Genomic DNA, 14,487 nt, shown 5'->3' on the forward strand with positions numbered 1-14,487 from the left:
CGTGAAGCTCTTGATTCCTCACCTTACAGAATCAAGACTGAAACTTTGAAGGATCCAGGCTTGATGCCCAGCTATGACAAGGGACAGGTTTTGCTACAGCATGTGAAGTCCAAGCTTTCTGAAATTGGTAAAGAAGCATCTCTGGTACTAGCAAACCAGAACTGCTGAGCAGCCTCTGATTAACTGTGTTTTTCTAAGATGTGAAATGGGAAAAAATACTCTTACCCAACCTAGACTTCCTCTACTAACCTTTATACTTGAGGTTCTCCAAAATTATAAGATTTTTTAAATTACAAAGGAATAAGCTGCCTGTATTAATGATTCTGCATGTAGTAAATTACTTTGAATACAATAAAAGCTTAGGTAATGTAAACCTTAAACACTTTAAGAGATGCTCTGACCTCACCAAATCATCCCCTGGTGGAAACAGCAACACTCCATTGGTTTACAGCAGCTAATTCGTTTCCTCAACTAAGAATCTGTTCCACTAACTTTCAGCGCCTACATCAAGAAATGCTTTGTATGCATTTGTTTCTCTGTAATGTGAGTTGTATTTTCTTGGCTTTTGAAAGTAACTGAGAAGCAGAGAGAATAGGGTCTCTGAAACACCTTTTTCACCTGTTCATATGCTGCCTTTAACCACATTTGCAGGAAGATGGCAGCCTTTCAAATACAGCTCTAAGGGTATCAGTGGTGCTGTGAGATCAGGTCTCTGTACTGCCAAACGCCACACAACTGTCCTAGCTTGTCACAGTACTGAACCTGGAAATTGTTTTTATTATGGAAACTACTTTCTTTGGCTTTTCTGCTTTAGGCTCTTCAGACATACCAGACCGATCCTGCCATGAGAAAGATGCTAACTCACCTGTATTTCTATATCATGCCGGTATTTAATGTGGATGGATATCATTTTAGCTGGACAAATGTAAGTAGTATCAGTAGTATTACTCAAAACATTGTTCAGACAGAAAAGATCGAATGGTTGTTGCATCACTGTAAGATGACTTTCTATATAATCTAGTCCATCCCTATGTGGCATGCAAAATGGAAGTAAATTACTCCAGTTAAAATATAATAATGTGTTTACCAGGGTTGGTTTGTTTTGTGTACAAGTATTTTTTTGCTAAAATACAGTAATATTGATATTTAATTTTTTTATACCTTAGGATCGATTTTGGAGAAAAACAAGATCAAAGAGTACAAGGTTTTGGTGCCATGGTGTTGATGCTAATCGCAACTGGAAAGTGAAATGGTGTGGTAAGTCTGGAGATCTGAAACCAGTTCAGATTATCCTGTATTTAATCATCCAACAGAGTAACTAGGTAGGTCACATCCATTGTGAAGTGTTCTCTTTTCCATAGTTGAAGCTGCCTTCCCATAAAACTCCAAGCCAGGGCTCAAATCTTCCTTCTGGCTTCTGAAAAAATAAAAGTCCTGAGCTTTGGAAAAACACATCTCATCACAGATAAAAAGTTTTCATGGTGAGTCTGGCAAAGTGAAAAACTGCACATAGAGCTATTCTGTATTTCTGCAATCATGTAAATAATTTGAAGCACGGTATTGAGCCTGTCTTACCACATTTCAGAATTTACCTGACTACAGCTTTAGGAAACATTTCAAACTTCATTGTATTTAATTCGACATTCCTCTGAAATGGCTTTAGCTTTGGAAATGTCAGCCCTGCTTTGTTGGTCTCACAGAGGAATGTCTGAGAATATTTCAAAGCCATTATTATTTGTGATTTAATAAAGAAAGAAGGTGCTTCTAAATGCACAGAGATCCAATTTTAAACTCCCAGCACTTCTGTAAATACTTTCATAAAAATTTACCTCAGTTTTGCATAGAGAATGCAGCAGTAATGAAATACTAGCAGAAGGTTTGGAATGGGTCCACTGAAGAAGAAATAGTATTTTATTAAATCTTACAGCAAGGCAGTGCAAGTCATGCAGGAGTAAGCAGCCATACAAGTTCTGGCACAGCAGAAAGTAATAGCACTCTGTTGTGAAATATGGTGATATATACCTGGTTCTTCTGTTGACCTGCTTTCCCATCTTGAGCAACTTCCTTCACCTCTCTGTGCAGCTCTTTTCTCTTCCAGCACTTGTCCACCTTCCTTATTGACATTATAAACTTGTAAAAACAGAAACTGTGTTTGCATAGTGCTAGCGCAGTGACCCTCCCTTCAGCCCATCCCTCTCACTGGAAGTCTCTGGATGTTTCCACAACACTCCGATTGCTCGCAATAGAAGCACTGCACAGTCTGGCTTGAAGTGATTTGATTTTTTAAGTGGTGACTTGGAAGGATAAAAGTGAGTGTGAATAATGTGCCTAGGGCAAAATCAAATGAGGTAAGAGTGATCAGAAGCACACATTCAATACCATGTGGACCTATGAAATATGTTTACAATTTTTTTTTGCTCTACTCACAATAAGGAGAGGACTGACACAGAAGCTGTTACAGAAAGCCTATGCTAGCTGAGAATCCCTCCACTACAGAAGATAGTCCCAGGGCTGCTATCACAATCTTTATGGCAATTCTATGCTGCAAAAAGAATGAACTGCATCACTGTTACCATCTTTTACTTAAGTGTGCAAGTCACAGCTGCAGGTACTTTGGGAACATAAATTTACTTTTCAGAGATAGCCACCAGTGCAGTTGGAATGAACGGTTCTCTTGCAAAGTCTTCAGAGCCATATTATAGGTACCTATCAGTGCAACATTGATACTCACACAGTGTGTTTTCTTTCTGGTCCTAATTAATCTTTCTTGCGTTCAAATCACTCTGCTTCTCCCTCTTCCTGCTCCCTAGCCACTGTAATAAAGAACACTTTTTACTCAGTCCTGAAAATATTTGCTTTCTTTTCAGTAAAAAAGCATTTTTTCTAGGCTGAGTGAAACTATAACAATACACACTTGCATTGTGTGTTGTAATCCACTACTTACTGTGTTTCTCTCCTGCACTGAACATGAGAGACAGGTCCCCACCCCGAGTTTAAAAAATAAAAGTTCCTTCAAGGTTGCTCGTCATCCCACCAAGCACATGCTCTGCTTCCCTCACCAGACCCCAAACTCTGTCTGATTCTCTAGAATAAAGAGAATAAAGAGCCCTTTCATGAACTGGGCTGACTGGTGCTCAGAAGATCCTCAGCCGGCACCCTATGTTCTCATTAATCAGACACAAAATGAGGCAGAGAAGAATCTGGATCATGTCACACTTTGAGGCTTGTATAATCATGGTGTGTTTGACATTTAATACTGCGTACGCTTGTAAAAACCTTTCAGTTCAGTTCAGTCACACTTAGAGTTTGCAGACAGGCTTGAACTTCACTGTGGGGCTTCCAGGCAAGTGTGCTGTGGCAGAATCTGGCCCCAGCAAAGCCACTGAGTGCTGGCTGTAGTGATCAAGTTGGTAAAGATAACACAGCATCCCTTCTGCTTTCCTCTTCCCTTCTAGTGTAGGACTTTGATGTAAGCTCTATATACAGCTTCTGTATTTTCTAGGGACCAAGAAAAGGGCCATATCACTCATGGTGGCAGATTTCATTTTGCAGAGCCCTGCACCCAAAACAGTGCATAGAAATTGCACACAGACCCAGCAAGATCTCTGGGTAGAAATGCTCTTTGAAATATATATATATATAGACATAGACATATGTCTGTGTATATATATATATAGAGATATATATATACACACACACATATATATATGTATATATATGTATGTGTGTGCATTAACTAGCACAATGGTTTAATGTTAATGAAATAAATAGCAATTTTCAAACCAATAATGAGCTACTTAGAACTACCTTATGTCATAGGGCAAATCCAGATAAAGGGGTTGCATCCAAATCCCAAAAGAAAGCAGCAATGGGAGTTAAAATTTCCAGTGTATCCCAATTTCCACTGCACACCATTGCTCACTGGGGACAGTACCCCATACTAGCAGAAGAAGTGACTGCAAGGAAGTTTGAGAATCATGCTGCAACTCATCCATCCTCCCGGTCTTCCTTCTGTACCAAAGCATTGGTTTTATCAGTCTCTGCACACATTTCCTTTGTACATGTGATCTCATGGCGGATGTTGGAGGATATGTGTCCTTCTCCTGTATGCTATCAGGTACAAAAATAAGGTGGCATGGTAACATTTCATGCAATTCCATTTTCTTCTCATGACCGTAAATCAGAAATTTTGTAAGACTTGATACGTACTGTACTGTTTTTTTCCTTCTTGTGTTACTTTAAAAGAGCTTCCAGTATGAAAATTGAGGATATCTGTACATTATCCAAGGCCACCATGGAAACCCTCTTCCCTCTCTTTTTACTACTACCAGCCAGCTTCACTTAAGGAAAACCATTAACTACAACTGAAATTGCAAATGGTACACAATAGTAGGCTGGACGGTTTAGAGAGTTTTGTCTTCACCAAAAATCACTAAATTAAGTCATACTTTACCACTGGGTCATTTTACCATTAGCTTGTAGGATTCTGCTGTTTAACAGCCATGTGCATTTTCATTATTAAGTATACAACATGTTACAGGAGATGAAGTATCCATAAAAAAAGCAAAGGCTCTGGAGGCTCTGTTAAATAGCTAAATAGCTCTCCTTTAGTTGTATTATCTCTCCTTTAGTTGTATTATCTGACAAGACATCGAGGCAGAGTGCTCTTAGGATTTGGATGACTTGGCCATCTGTTCTGCAGGGAGGAGACCATCTGCCCTCTCTGTAACCCTTCCATATCCCCTGCAATCTAAGCGCTAATATCTTTTGAAATCCCCACCTGTGGCCATTGAATGGTAGCCTCAACTTTCATATTATAAATGAAGCTTCAGCATGAAATTCTTCCATTTTTTCATTTTTTTGGCATTAGGTTGATTGCATGTTTTAGTTCATATTATTATGCCTTCTCACACACCAGTCTTATTATTTGAATATGACAGTACTTACTATACAAAGGAAAGCTAATAAAACACTGCTTTTTTAAGTCCCTGATGACACCAGAGAATGTCATAAACAAAGTATTTTTATTCTGCAGGTCAGTGTAAAACATGTGGCATTTTGCAATCACAGTGGATAAAAGAGCAGAGTGGATTTGCATAAATATTGTTCTTTTAGGCCCAGGCTCCAAGCTGTAAATGAGATGGTGGCTTAGATCCAGAATTGCTAAATTATAAAGGAGTCATTGCCACATCTCCCTTTCTGAGTTTCATCTTTCAGTATCTCATGGGATATTACAGGCAGGCTCACCTACTGAGCAGGTTGGCGTGGTGAAAGATACCCTCACAACTGAACCCCTGCCCCAAACCTGAAGGAAAATTGGGCCCTGTGCAAACTGGGATTATTTTTATTTTAGCTAACTGAGCAATCATCCCATGTGGCTTGTCAATCTTTTTTCCAGTAAGGTTTGCAAGAGTAAAAATAGGCAGTAGTCAGGAACTATTGTCATGTTTTAAACCAGTCTCTAAGATAATGCCTCCTTAAGTTATCTACCTGCTGTTGTAACCACCACTGTAGTAGCCAGTATGTTAAAATGTTTTTAAAGGCTACATTTGTCTTGGCAGTGACTAGTGGGAGAGGTTTAGCTCTCTGATTTCAAATAGACCAACTGAGACCCTTCAATAGTTTTAATACTGGAATGGTGTCATAAAATGTGCCACTCCTATGGAAAGCCAGGGAAGAAAATACAGTGAAGTCAAGCTCTCCTTCTGTCGGGTTGAAAATACATCCTCTGGGGAGACCTCTGTGTAGTTGGCCAATTGGCAATTTGGTGTGTCTACTAGATGAACAAGCAGCTTGCTGTACTGAGGCCCCACTGCCTCATGCCCATCAGTCACAAGAAAACGATTTGTTTATTGCTTTCCACACTTTTGCACCCAGGCCCACACAGACTGAGCCAGAAGCTGACCCTTGGAAATTCTGTGTGAACATTCACCATCACCTTTCTCTTTCAATCTCTAGATGAAGGTGCTTCATATCACCCGTGTGATGACACCTACTGTGGTCCCTTTCCTGAGTCTGAGCCTGAAGTAAAGGCTGTCGCTCATTTTCTCCGCAAACATCGGAAACAAATAAAAGCCTATTTGTCCTTCCATGCATATGCACAGATGCTGCTCTACCCTTACTCTTACAAATATGCAACTATTCCAAACTTCAGCTGTGTGGTAAGTACTTTAAAACTTGGGAGAATACGCATCCCTAGGTAATATTTTTTGGTACATTTTATTTTGAGAGGTGACTTGTTTCTTCAATACTTTGCGCATATTTAATATTGAGCAGTATTTATTCTGGATCAGCTTGCAGTCGCATTTCTGGTTATATAACCTTCATTCCAAGTGAGTCAGCGGTAATTGGATTAAAATGGTATAGATCCTTCCATCCATCAGTCCTTTTAAATTACTTTATAGGATAAATCCCTGGGTTTTAATTATAGTTATTATCATTTTATTTAATTAACTGTAATGGGAATTATGTAGTTAAGTCCTTGGGCACCTAGCTGAAATTCTGCCCTTTCATGCTCAGAACTTAAAACAGCAGAAGCACAATGATCATCTTCCATTTTATGAAGAAAATAAAATAGAAATGGTTTCTATTTATCAATTAGAGAAATCTCACAGATTTCACCAAAATTAAAGCTTCTATTGCTTTATGTATCATCCTGCTTGGATATAGTGGCTTTACCCTTTTATTAATTGACAAGCAGTTAATTTACATCAGGTGCTTTGGAGTTTTTGTCTATTAGAAGAATAAATTAGTTAGAGCACTGTTTTTGATGCAAGCCTACCTATTTACAAATATGTACATGCTCATCTGAATGCAGAACTATTCCCTCTGCTCACAGTTTGAGGTTTGTTTTTAGCCAGCCTCCTGTGCATAAAACCACCCTATGGCTTGCTTAGGGAAATGGGGCTCAAGCTTCACTTTTTGTTTGCTCCTGCTCACAGACACACATTGCACCAGCCAGCAGCAACCCTCCTCCTTCTTTTGCCCTCAGTCCCTGGAAAAATTACACTGTCCATATATCTCCCATTTTGGCCTGGAAAGTTGCAGTGACATTTAACTTACTAGTTTAATCTAGTTTACTCCAAAAGCAGCTTAACTGCAACTTAGATTTATCCTGTGCAGAACAAACAATGTTGTTGGTGCCTGGAGCTTTCACTCAGCTGCCCTCTCTAGAGACTGAGCAGCCAGCGCTCCACAAACTGAACTCTCTTTGTGGACTTATTTCTGTTAAGACATTTAATTTCAGCAGCTACTTAAAATTCTCTTGTCTGATGTCATTCTTGGGAAACAACAAGTTAGAAGTGAACTAAGCAGCCGGAGAAGCTAAAAATACAAAACTTGTGGGGACTGACCACCCAACCTTGCATCGACTGTGAATAAATTAATGACCCTTCTTTTTATTTTACCTTCTACATCCAGTAAAACTTCAGTACCTGATGTTCATGTTGCTTAAGGACTGTTTCCATTCTGAGACAGGGATTAAGTGCCTGAGACAGGGATTAAGCACACACACTTTACTTTTCCATCCACAGCTTTTAGACCAAAGGAACCCAGTTTTTGATGAGCAGTAGGTTTGTGAAACCTTAGATCAGTCTTCTCATCAGGGAGAGTGGACAAAGAAAAACACTGTTTTAAACAACAGCCTTGGAAAAATGGAAGCCAAATCCCAGTTCTAAATATTTTGCCAGTATTTGGTCTCTGTACTTCTTTCAGTGGGTCAAAAAGAACAGGGAGGTTGGAATAAGAAACTGAAGTAATTTCCTGTTATTTAGAAAGCTCGTTATGGGGATCACAGTGAAAATGAATGGAATACTGTGGCTTATTTATTTGTGTTTTTTTAATATTTGCCTACAGCCACCTGTCCCCTGGTGGCTCTGAAATGAATAGTGTTTAATATTTGAATTGTCTAAAATGGTGACTTAGGCTGAGGTTTCAGAGTCTCCAGTTCTCTTGGAGAATTACAGTGAGCTGGAAAGCAGCAGATCTCAATTTCCTGCTGTTGATGGAACTTGCTTTGTTGGTCTACATGGACTGTGTAGAATGGACAACTGTAGGACACGCATAGCAGATAAATCACATTTGGTGTTAACAGGGGGCCCCAATTAATCCCGAGCAGAAGAAAGGATGTTTCTCTCTGGGGTCGTATGATTCTAGTGAACTGTCAGTTACCATTTTGATTAAAGTGTTCAATTATTCAGAGCTACTTTGAAACTGGAGAACTGTGTACTGATCACAACATGCATATTCCGTTCTAATTTAGACACAACTCTCTTATTAACACTCTCCTGAAATCTGTTCTTTTAAGATACTTAAAATGAAAGTGCACTTTTAGGTTGAAAAAAACCAGCAGAAACATTCCTCCACCCTGAAAGCTTTAAATTTCACCTACTTTTCATCACTTCTCTTCCTGTACAGTCATTTGCCTTAGTGTTTGCAGTGCACTTATATAGCATGACTGTATTTGTGTATGTCTTTGTAAAAATCTGGTAATTTTATCTGAAGCTTTCTCCTTGAGGATGTTCAAAGATGGGTTGCCCAGATTTATTCAGGATCTGAAATGCTCAGTATGATGCAGCTGAGAACTGCCCCCATCTTTGCGTGCATAACTCCAGTAGTGGAAGCAAGCAGCACCCCTCAAGGCTAAGAGCATCGAGCTCACAGTGCCCAGGGACGCCAGCCTATGTGGTGGATGTGGATTTGGGTCACTCCCAGATTGGCCTTCAGACAGTTGCTGCCTCTGCACAGAACCCAGTACAGTTGTGCTGTTTTAAAATGGGCATTGCCGAACTATTTCTTCAGAGAGATTTCAACAGGGCTTGCTTCTGTTGTCTCACTGCTGTATGATGAGTAAGTCATGCATGGGGAGCCTTCTCCTTTGTGGCTACATTCTCCTTTCCATGGCGTATGTGCCAGGACATTGCTCTCCACTTTTCTCAGCTCCTGCAGCTGAGCCCTGCCTCCAGCTCCCTTGGTGTCAGACCTGTTGTCAGGCCTTCCTAGCCCCACACCATGACCCTGGGGTGGTAAGTGCCAGACACAGCTGCTTGCCACATTTCTGTTAAGCAACTGAACCTGGTGCTTGGGGCTTCAGTGCAGGCACCACCCAACAGCCCAAGGCTGCAGCTGGAGCTCCACACTCCCCAGAGCCCTGCAAGGTCCCACTGCCACCACCATGGCCTTGTACTGTCACCTCACTGCCCTTATGGAGTCCGACACCTATGACCCCATCATGAGTTTTGTGTGTCATGACTCTAAGAAGTTGAAGCATCTGTAAGCAGAGGAAGAGTCGCAGGTGACAGCACTTCCCCCTTCCTTGGACCTCCACCCACCTCCTCATCTTTGGTGTAGGGTGAGTCAGGGGTTACTCCTCACACCAGCTGGCCACCACATCCCAACCCAGAAGGTCCCAGCAGCACTGACTTCAGCAGTCCCTGCCTTCACACCTTGTGAAGGTGGCAAGAGGAAAAGAAAGGGCAAGCTGAAAATGTCAGAGTGCCAGCATTGTCATCCCTGTGCTGAGAAACAAACAAATGAAAAATCTAGTTGTGCCTAATGGATTTTTATAATGGAGTAAAAAAGTGCTTTTCCATTTGCTAAGAGCAGTTCTCAGCATAAAATAAACTCTGTAAAGCCCTACTTGCTGGTCCGGAAGTGAAAATGAAGTTCTTTTTTTTTCTGGAATGACATTTTAAAGCAGTTTTCTGTGGCTTCTCTAGCCGGGTGGGAAAAGACCCACAGCAGAAATGCCTGCACAGGTCAGACCAAGAATTAAACCAGAATCCTGATTCCTGATGATAGCACACAAGAGGAAGGTTAGAGAAAGCACATAAACAGAAAGGCTAGTGTGGAGTAATCCTTCCTCGGGGCATTCATCTGGTGCCTGATGAATAACAAGGTGAGGACCATGTTCATGAAGACTTGCATGAGCTGAAACCTCCAGCTCTTCAGTTCATGGAAATAAAACAACTAAAACAACCATTGCAGCTTTACCCAGCAGTTCAAAGTCCAGCAGTTTCTAGCTCCAATGGTGTTCATTTCCTGCTCTCTATAGGGAGATGACTCTGTGTTTTCCTAGATATTCCTGGCCTTCATAGTAGATTTTCCAACATCCTTTTCTTTGGGATCATAATATTCCTTTTTCTTTTGAATACATGTATCTTTTCTCTCTGGTTGCACTGTCCATGTGTGACTCTCAGAATTTGCCATGGGCCAAGCCTTCTGCACCCAGTTTCATAGGATGTCATGGACCTCCTGAACAAACTGCATCCATGTGGATGTTCAAATGAAGGTGCTGATTTTCCCCATGCAGTACAGAAATCACATTTCTGCAATAGTGGGAAGAGTTCTCCAAGCTTCCATCATCTGGTCTCAGAGAAAGTTAGACCAGCAGTAAACATGCTCTTGTCTATCAGAAAGTCAGAAGTGGAATTGGTCTCCTTCCTTCTTCCCACTCTGCTCCCTGAACCACCACGGAGTATCACCAAGAGATCATTTCTCCTTCACAAGCCCAGCAGAGATAAGGTTTAGAGGACTGAGAAATGCATCCACAGGTACTGACAGAAAAGGCATGCATGGCTTTTCAACTGCATTAAAAAAAGATTATTTCATCTCATGGACTCACATGTTGCCTAAATTTGTTGTATCACTAAATTGCTAAATACACCTATAATTACAAATAGTTAATGGCTGATCATTCAGGGTGCACTGAGCTTCTTTATGCCATGAAAATACCAAAACAGATTTTTCAGGGAATTAGGGAATTGCTGGCAATAAAAATAAATAATGCATTTATCTTTTAAAATAATTTTAAATTAGCTGCCACAGACTCACAGGACACAGCACTGCACCAGAAGTCAATGATCTATAGCTCACGTTCCAATCCCATTATAATATTTAATTCAAAGTCTAATTTATGTGTTTTTCTGCCCCCCCCACAGGAATCAGCAGCCTATAATGCTGTTAACGCTCTTCAGTCAGCCTATGGTATCAGATACAGATATGGTCCTGCATCTAGCACTTTGTGTAAGTTTTCTTTTGGCACAGGTTTGTGACTTTGACCTACCTATAGTAAGACGGAGATTATCCTTTTTATAACAAAGCAAGCAAACACTGTTTGAAGTGGACTTTGTTCCATTTGTGGATGGTGAGGAAGGCAGAAAATGAAGTTTTGTAACTGATTCAGTCAGTTGATTGCAGTAAGATTTAAGAGATTAAAATACAATGCATTTGAGAGGTGAAAGCCAGAAAATAACATGTTCAGAACATACAAAACCAGATTTTTTTTAAAAAGGGAAGATAAAACCAGATCTTTAAAAGCATAACTTTATCAGATACTGTAAATGTATTACTAAGTTATAAAATACTTGGTTGGAAATAATTCAAAGTAGGTTTCATTTTTAACCATTACTTTGTCCCCCCTCATGTTCAATTGTGACAGATACAGCTATTCATAGACCTCATTCTAAAATTTAGGGTGATGTCTTTAAGAACTAGGTTTCAGATGTTTAGATTATGATAAATGACAGCAACAGTATCTTTATTTGGACATCTTGAGTTTTTCAGAGAGCTATTTCAAATGCATTTTTCCCTATAACAAAATATCTTTAAAATGCACCTTTTAAATATTGTCAGGCAAGCTCTCCACGTAGACAGGTAAGACAAAAAGTTCAATAGGTTTCACTGAGACACTTTTTAACTGAAACTACGAGGTCTGAATGCTCTCGGTAATTATAACAGATGTTGAAAAAGTAAGAAGCTGAAGTAAATAGCAAGACTTTTCACAAGTAACCTCATGCATCTCCTCGGCTGCTGCTGTGTTTTGGCTAGAGCTCCCCTTTATTGTGAACCTCCATCTCACAGCATGGTCATCATCTTGTGCTCATTACAGAGCAGTCAGTCGCTTTGTCAAAGGAAGAGCAGTGTGAATTAATGCCAGAACTGCACAGAAGACAGCAGGCCACATGAGAGATGGATCTTGATATAAATATAAGTGTCTTGGGTAATCAACATATGGAGATAACGAAAGCATAAGAAGTACACTTCCTCGGGAAAGTTTTGTTAATATTAGACACCACCTATGCAAATGCTCTCATGCTGTAAGGAAATGGTAAGCAAATAAGACAGAAATTAAGAGAAAAGAAATTTAAAAGCACTTTGAAAATGAGAGTTAAAACTTGGAGCATGCAGAGCTCCAGTCCAGCTGGGAAATCTTTGTGGAAGCAGTGCTTTAGAGTGCACTCACCTGGGGACAAGAACAGTTTGAGGCTTTATTCGAAATGTTCTCTTTTATTAGAGTTTTACTTTACACAAAAAAGTCAGTTATTAATTTTTTTCCTGTGAAAATCAAGAGTCTAATCCATATTGTGCTGAGCACCTTTCACCAGGTGGTGGGTGCCCATGCCCTTCTCTGAAGGGTGTTCAGGATCAGGACAAGTAACAGCTGGCGTTGCAAATATACTCACAGAGTCACAGAATGGTTTGGGCTGGAAGGGACCTTAAAGATCATCCAGTCCAACCTCCCTGCCATGGGCAGGGACACCTTCCACTAGACCAGGTTGCCCAAAGCCCTGTCCAACCTGGCCTTGAACACTGCCAGGGAGGGGGCATCCACAGCTTCCCTGGGCAACCTGTGCCAGTGTCTCACCATGCTCACAGTAAAGAATTTCTTCCTTATGTCTAATCTAAATCTACCCTCTTTCACTTTAAAGCCATTACATTTTGTCCTATCACTACTTGCCCTGGTGAAATGTCCCTCCCCAGCTTTCCTATAGGCCCCCTTCAGGAACTGGAAGGCTGCAATAAGGTCTCACCAGAGCCTTCTCTTCCCCGGGCTGAACAACCCCAACTCTCTCAGCCTGTCCTCATAGGAGAGGTGTTCCAGTTCCCTGATCATCTTTGTGGCCCTCCTCTGGACTCGCTCCAACAGCTCCATGTCCTTCTTATGTTGGGAGCCCCAGAGCTGGATGCAGTACTCCAGGTGGGGTCCCAAGAGAGGGGAGTAGAGGGGCAGAATCACCACCCTTGCCCTGCTGGCCACACTTCCTTTGATGCAGCCAAGGATGCGGTTGGCTTTCTGGGCTGCAAGAGTACATTTCTGGACACACACGTTTCACACATGTTGAACTTCTTACCAACCAACACCCTCAAGTCCCTCTCCTTAGGGCTGCTCTCAATCCATTCTCTGCCCAGCCTGTATTTGCGCTTGGGATTGCCCCAAGCCATGTGCGTGTTCACTGAGTCCTGGAGACAAAGTGCCACAAGAACCCTCTGGTGTTTTCAACATGACCTGCTTTTATCATTGCTAAAAATTTTGTCTGAATTGCCTTTCAGATGTGAGTTCTGGTAGCTCTATGGACTGGGCCTACAAAAATGGCATCCCCTACGCATTTGCATTTGAGTTGCGTGACACAGGCCATTTTGGATTTTTACTTCCTGAGACGCTGATCAAACCAACCTGCACAGAGACGATGCTTGCAGTTAAAAATATAACTCTTCATCTGCTGAAGAAATGTCATTGAGAGCTATTTCTAGGAGCTGGAAGTGAGCATTTTACTCCCAGCGCTGATGCCTTTCAGTGTGTTCCCTTGCTATTCTGAGCTTGGCCACATCAAAATTATGGAAGCTAATGGGAAATAAAACATTGTTTCTACCAGATTTACTTGGTGGGAAATGGAAAAAAAATATTTTAATAATCTGCTCTACCAAAGCCCAGAAAGTCTACTGTCTTAGTTATCAGTTTGGTGTAAAATACTCTGCTCTTTTTGCAATAAAGCTTTGATTCTGCAGCTTCAGTGGGGCAGGTCCAGGTCCACATACAGATGCCTGAAATAAAACTCCACTTCCAGACAGTTCCTGGCCTTACTCCTTTCTCTAACTGGAAGACTTCCCTTAGTGGGGTGTCTCAAACCAAGAGATTAAGTTTACATTCCTGTACATGTACTCTGTGACCCAACACGTGTCTATAGCATTAAATGGCATATAGTTGCAGCTGGCCACGCTGCAACTGGCAATGTGGCTTCCTTCTGCATGTATACATATGTATGTATATGCACTTTTTTTTTTTTCACATAATGCAAGAATTTGACCCAAGGTTTCCTTTAACTGCAGAGAAACCTATTTTCAAATGCATATATTGGGGTGAACTCAAAATCAACTTACTACCTTTGAAAATGTAACTTTCCTAGAGATGTGTAAGGATTACAATGCAATATTATTGAGATACAATACTCTGCTTTATGGAGAGACAAAGCAACTTGCCATGACTTGGAACTCGGAAGCCGGCAGCCGCCTGGTGCACCTGGGTTCTGCTGTAGTCATTGTCTGCTCATGTCCACCAGCCAAAGATCTCGCCTTAAACTGGAATTAACTGAGGCTGACTGATGTTTTATTTATCAGTATTCTTGCAGCGAGTTCTGTAGCTCTATGGCTATGTGGCTGTTCTTCTTGGAAGTCATATTTTTTGCATGTTTTAAAGGAATTAATAATAGA

General features: G+C 40.9%; 1 protein-coding gene across 1 annotated transcript; it reads left to right on the forward strand.

Annotated features, from left to right (window-relative positions):
• Positions 1–814: 814 nt before the first annotated feature.
• CPA6 (carboxypeptidase A6) lies at positions 815–13,678 on the forward strand (the record flags this gene model as incomplete). Its single annotated transcript, XM_010184639.1, has 5 exons — positions 815–925; positions 1,167–1,257; positions 5,959–6,161; positions 10,938–11,022; positions 13,330–13,678. Coding segments are annotated over 5 exons (678 nt in total), but the record flags the coding sequence as incomplete, so codon positions are not given.
• Between the last annotated feature and the right edge of the window lie 809 nt (positions 13,679–14,487).

Source organism: Mesitornis unicolor, unplaced genomic scaffold, assembly GCF_000695765.1.
Source record: "Mesitornis unicolor isolate BGI_N332 unplaced genomic scaffold, ASM69576v1 scaffold12975, whole genome shotgun sequence".
NCBI classification, from domain to species: Eukaryota; Metazoa; Chordata; class Aves; order Mesitornithiformes; family Mesitornithidae; genus Mesitornis; species Mesitornis unicolor.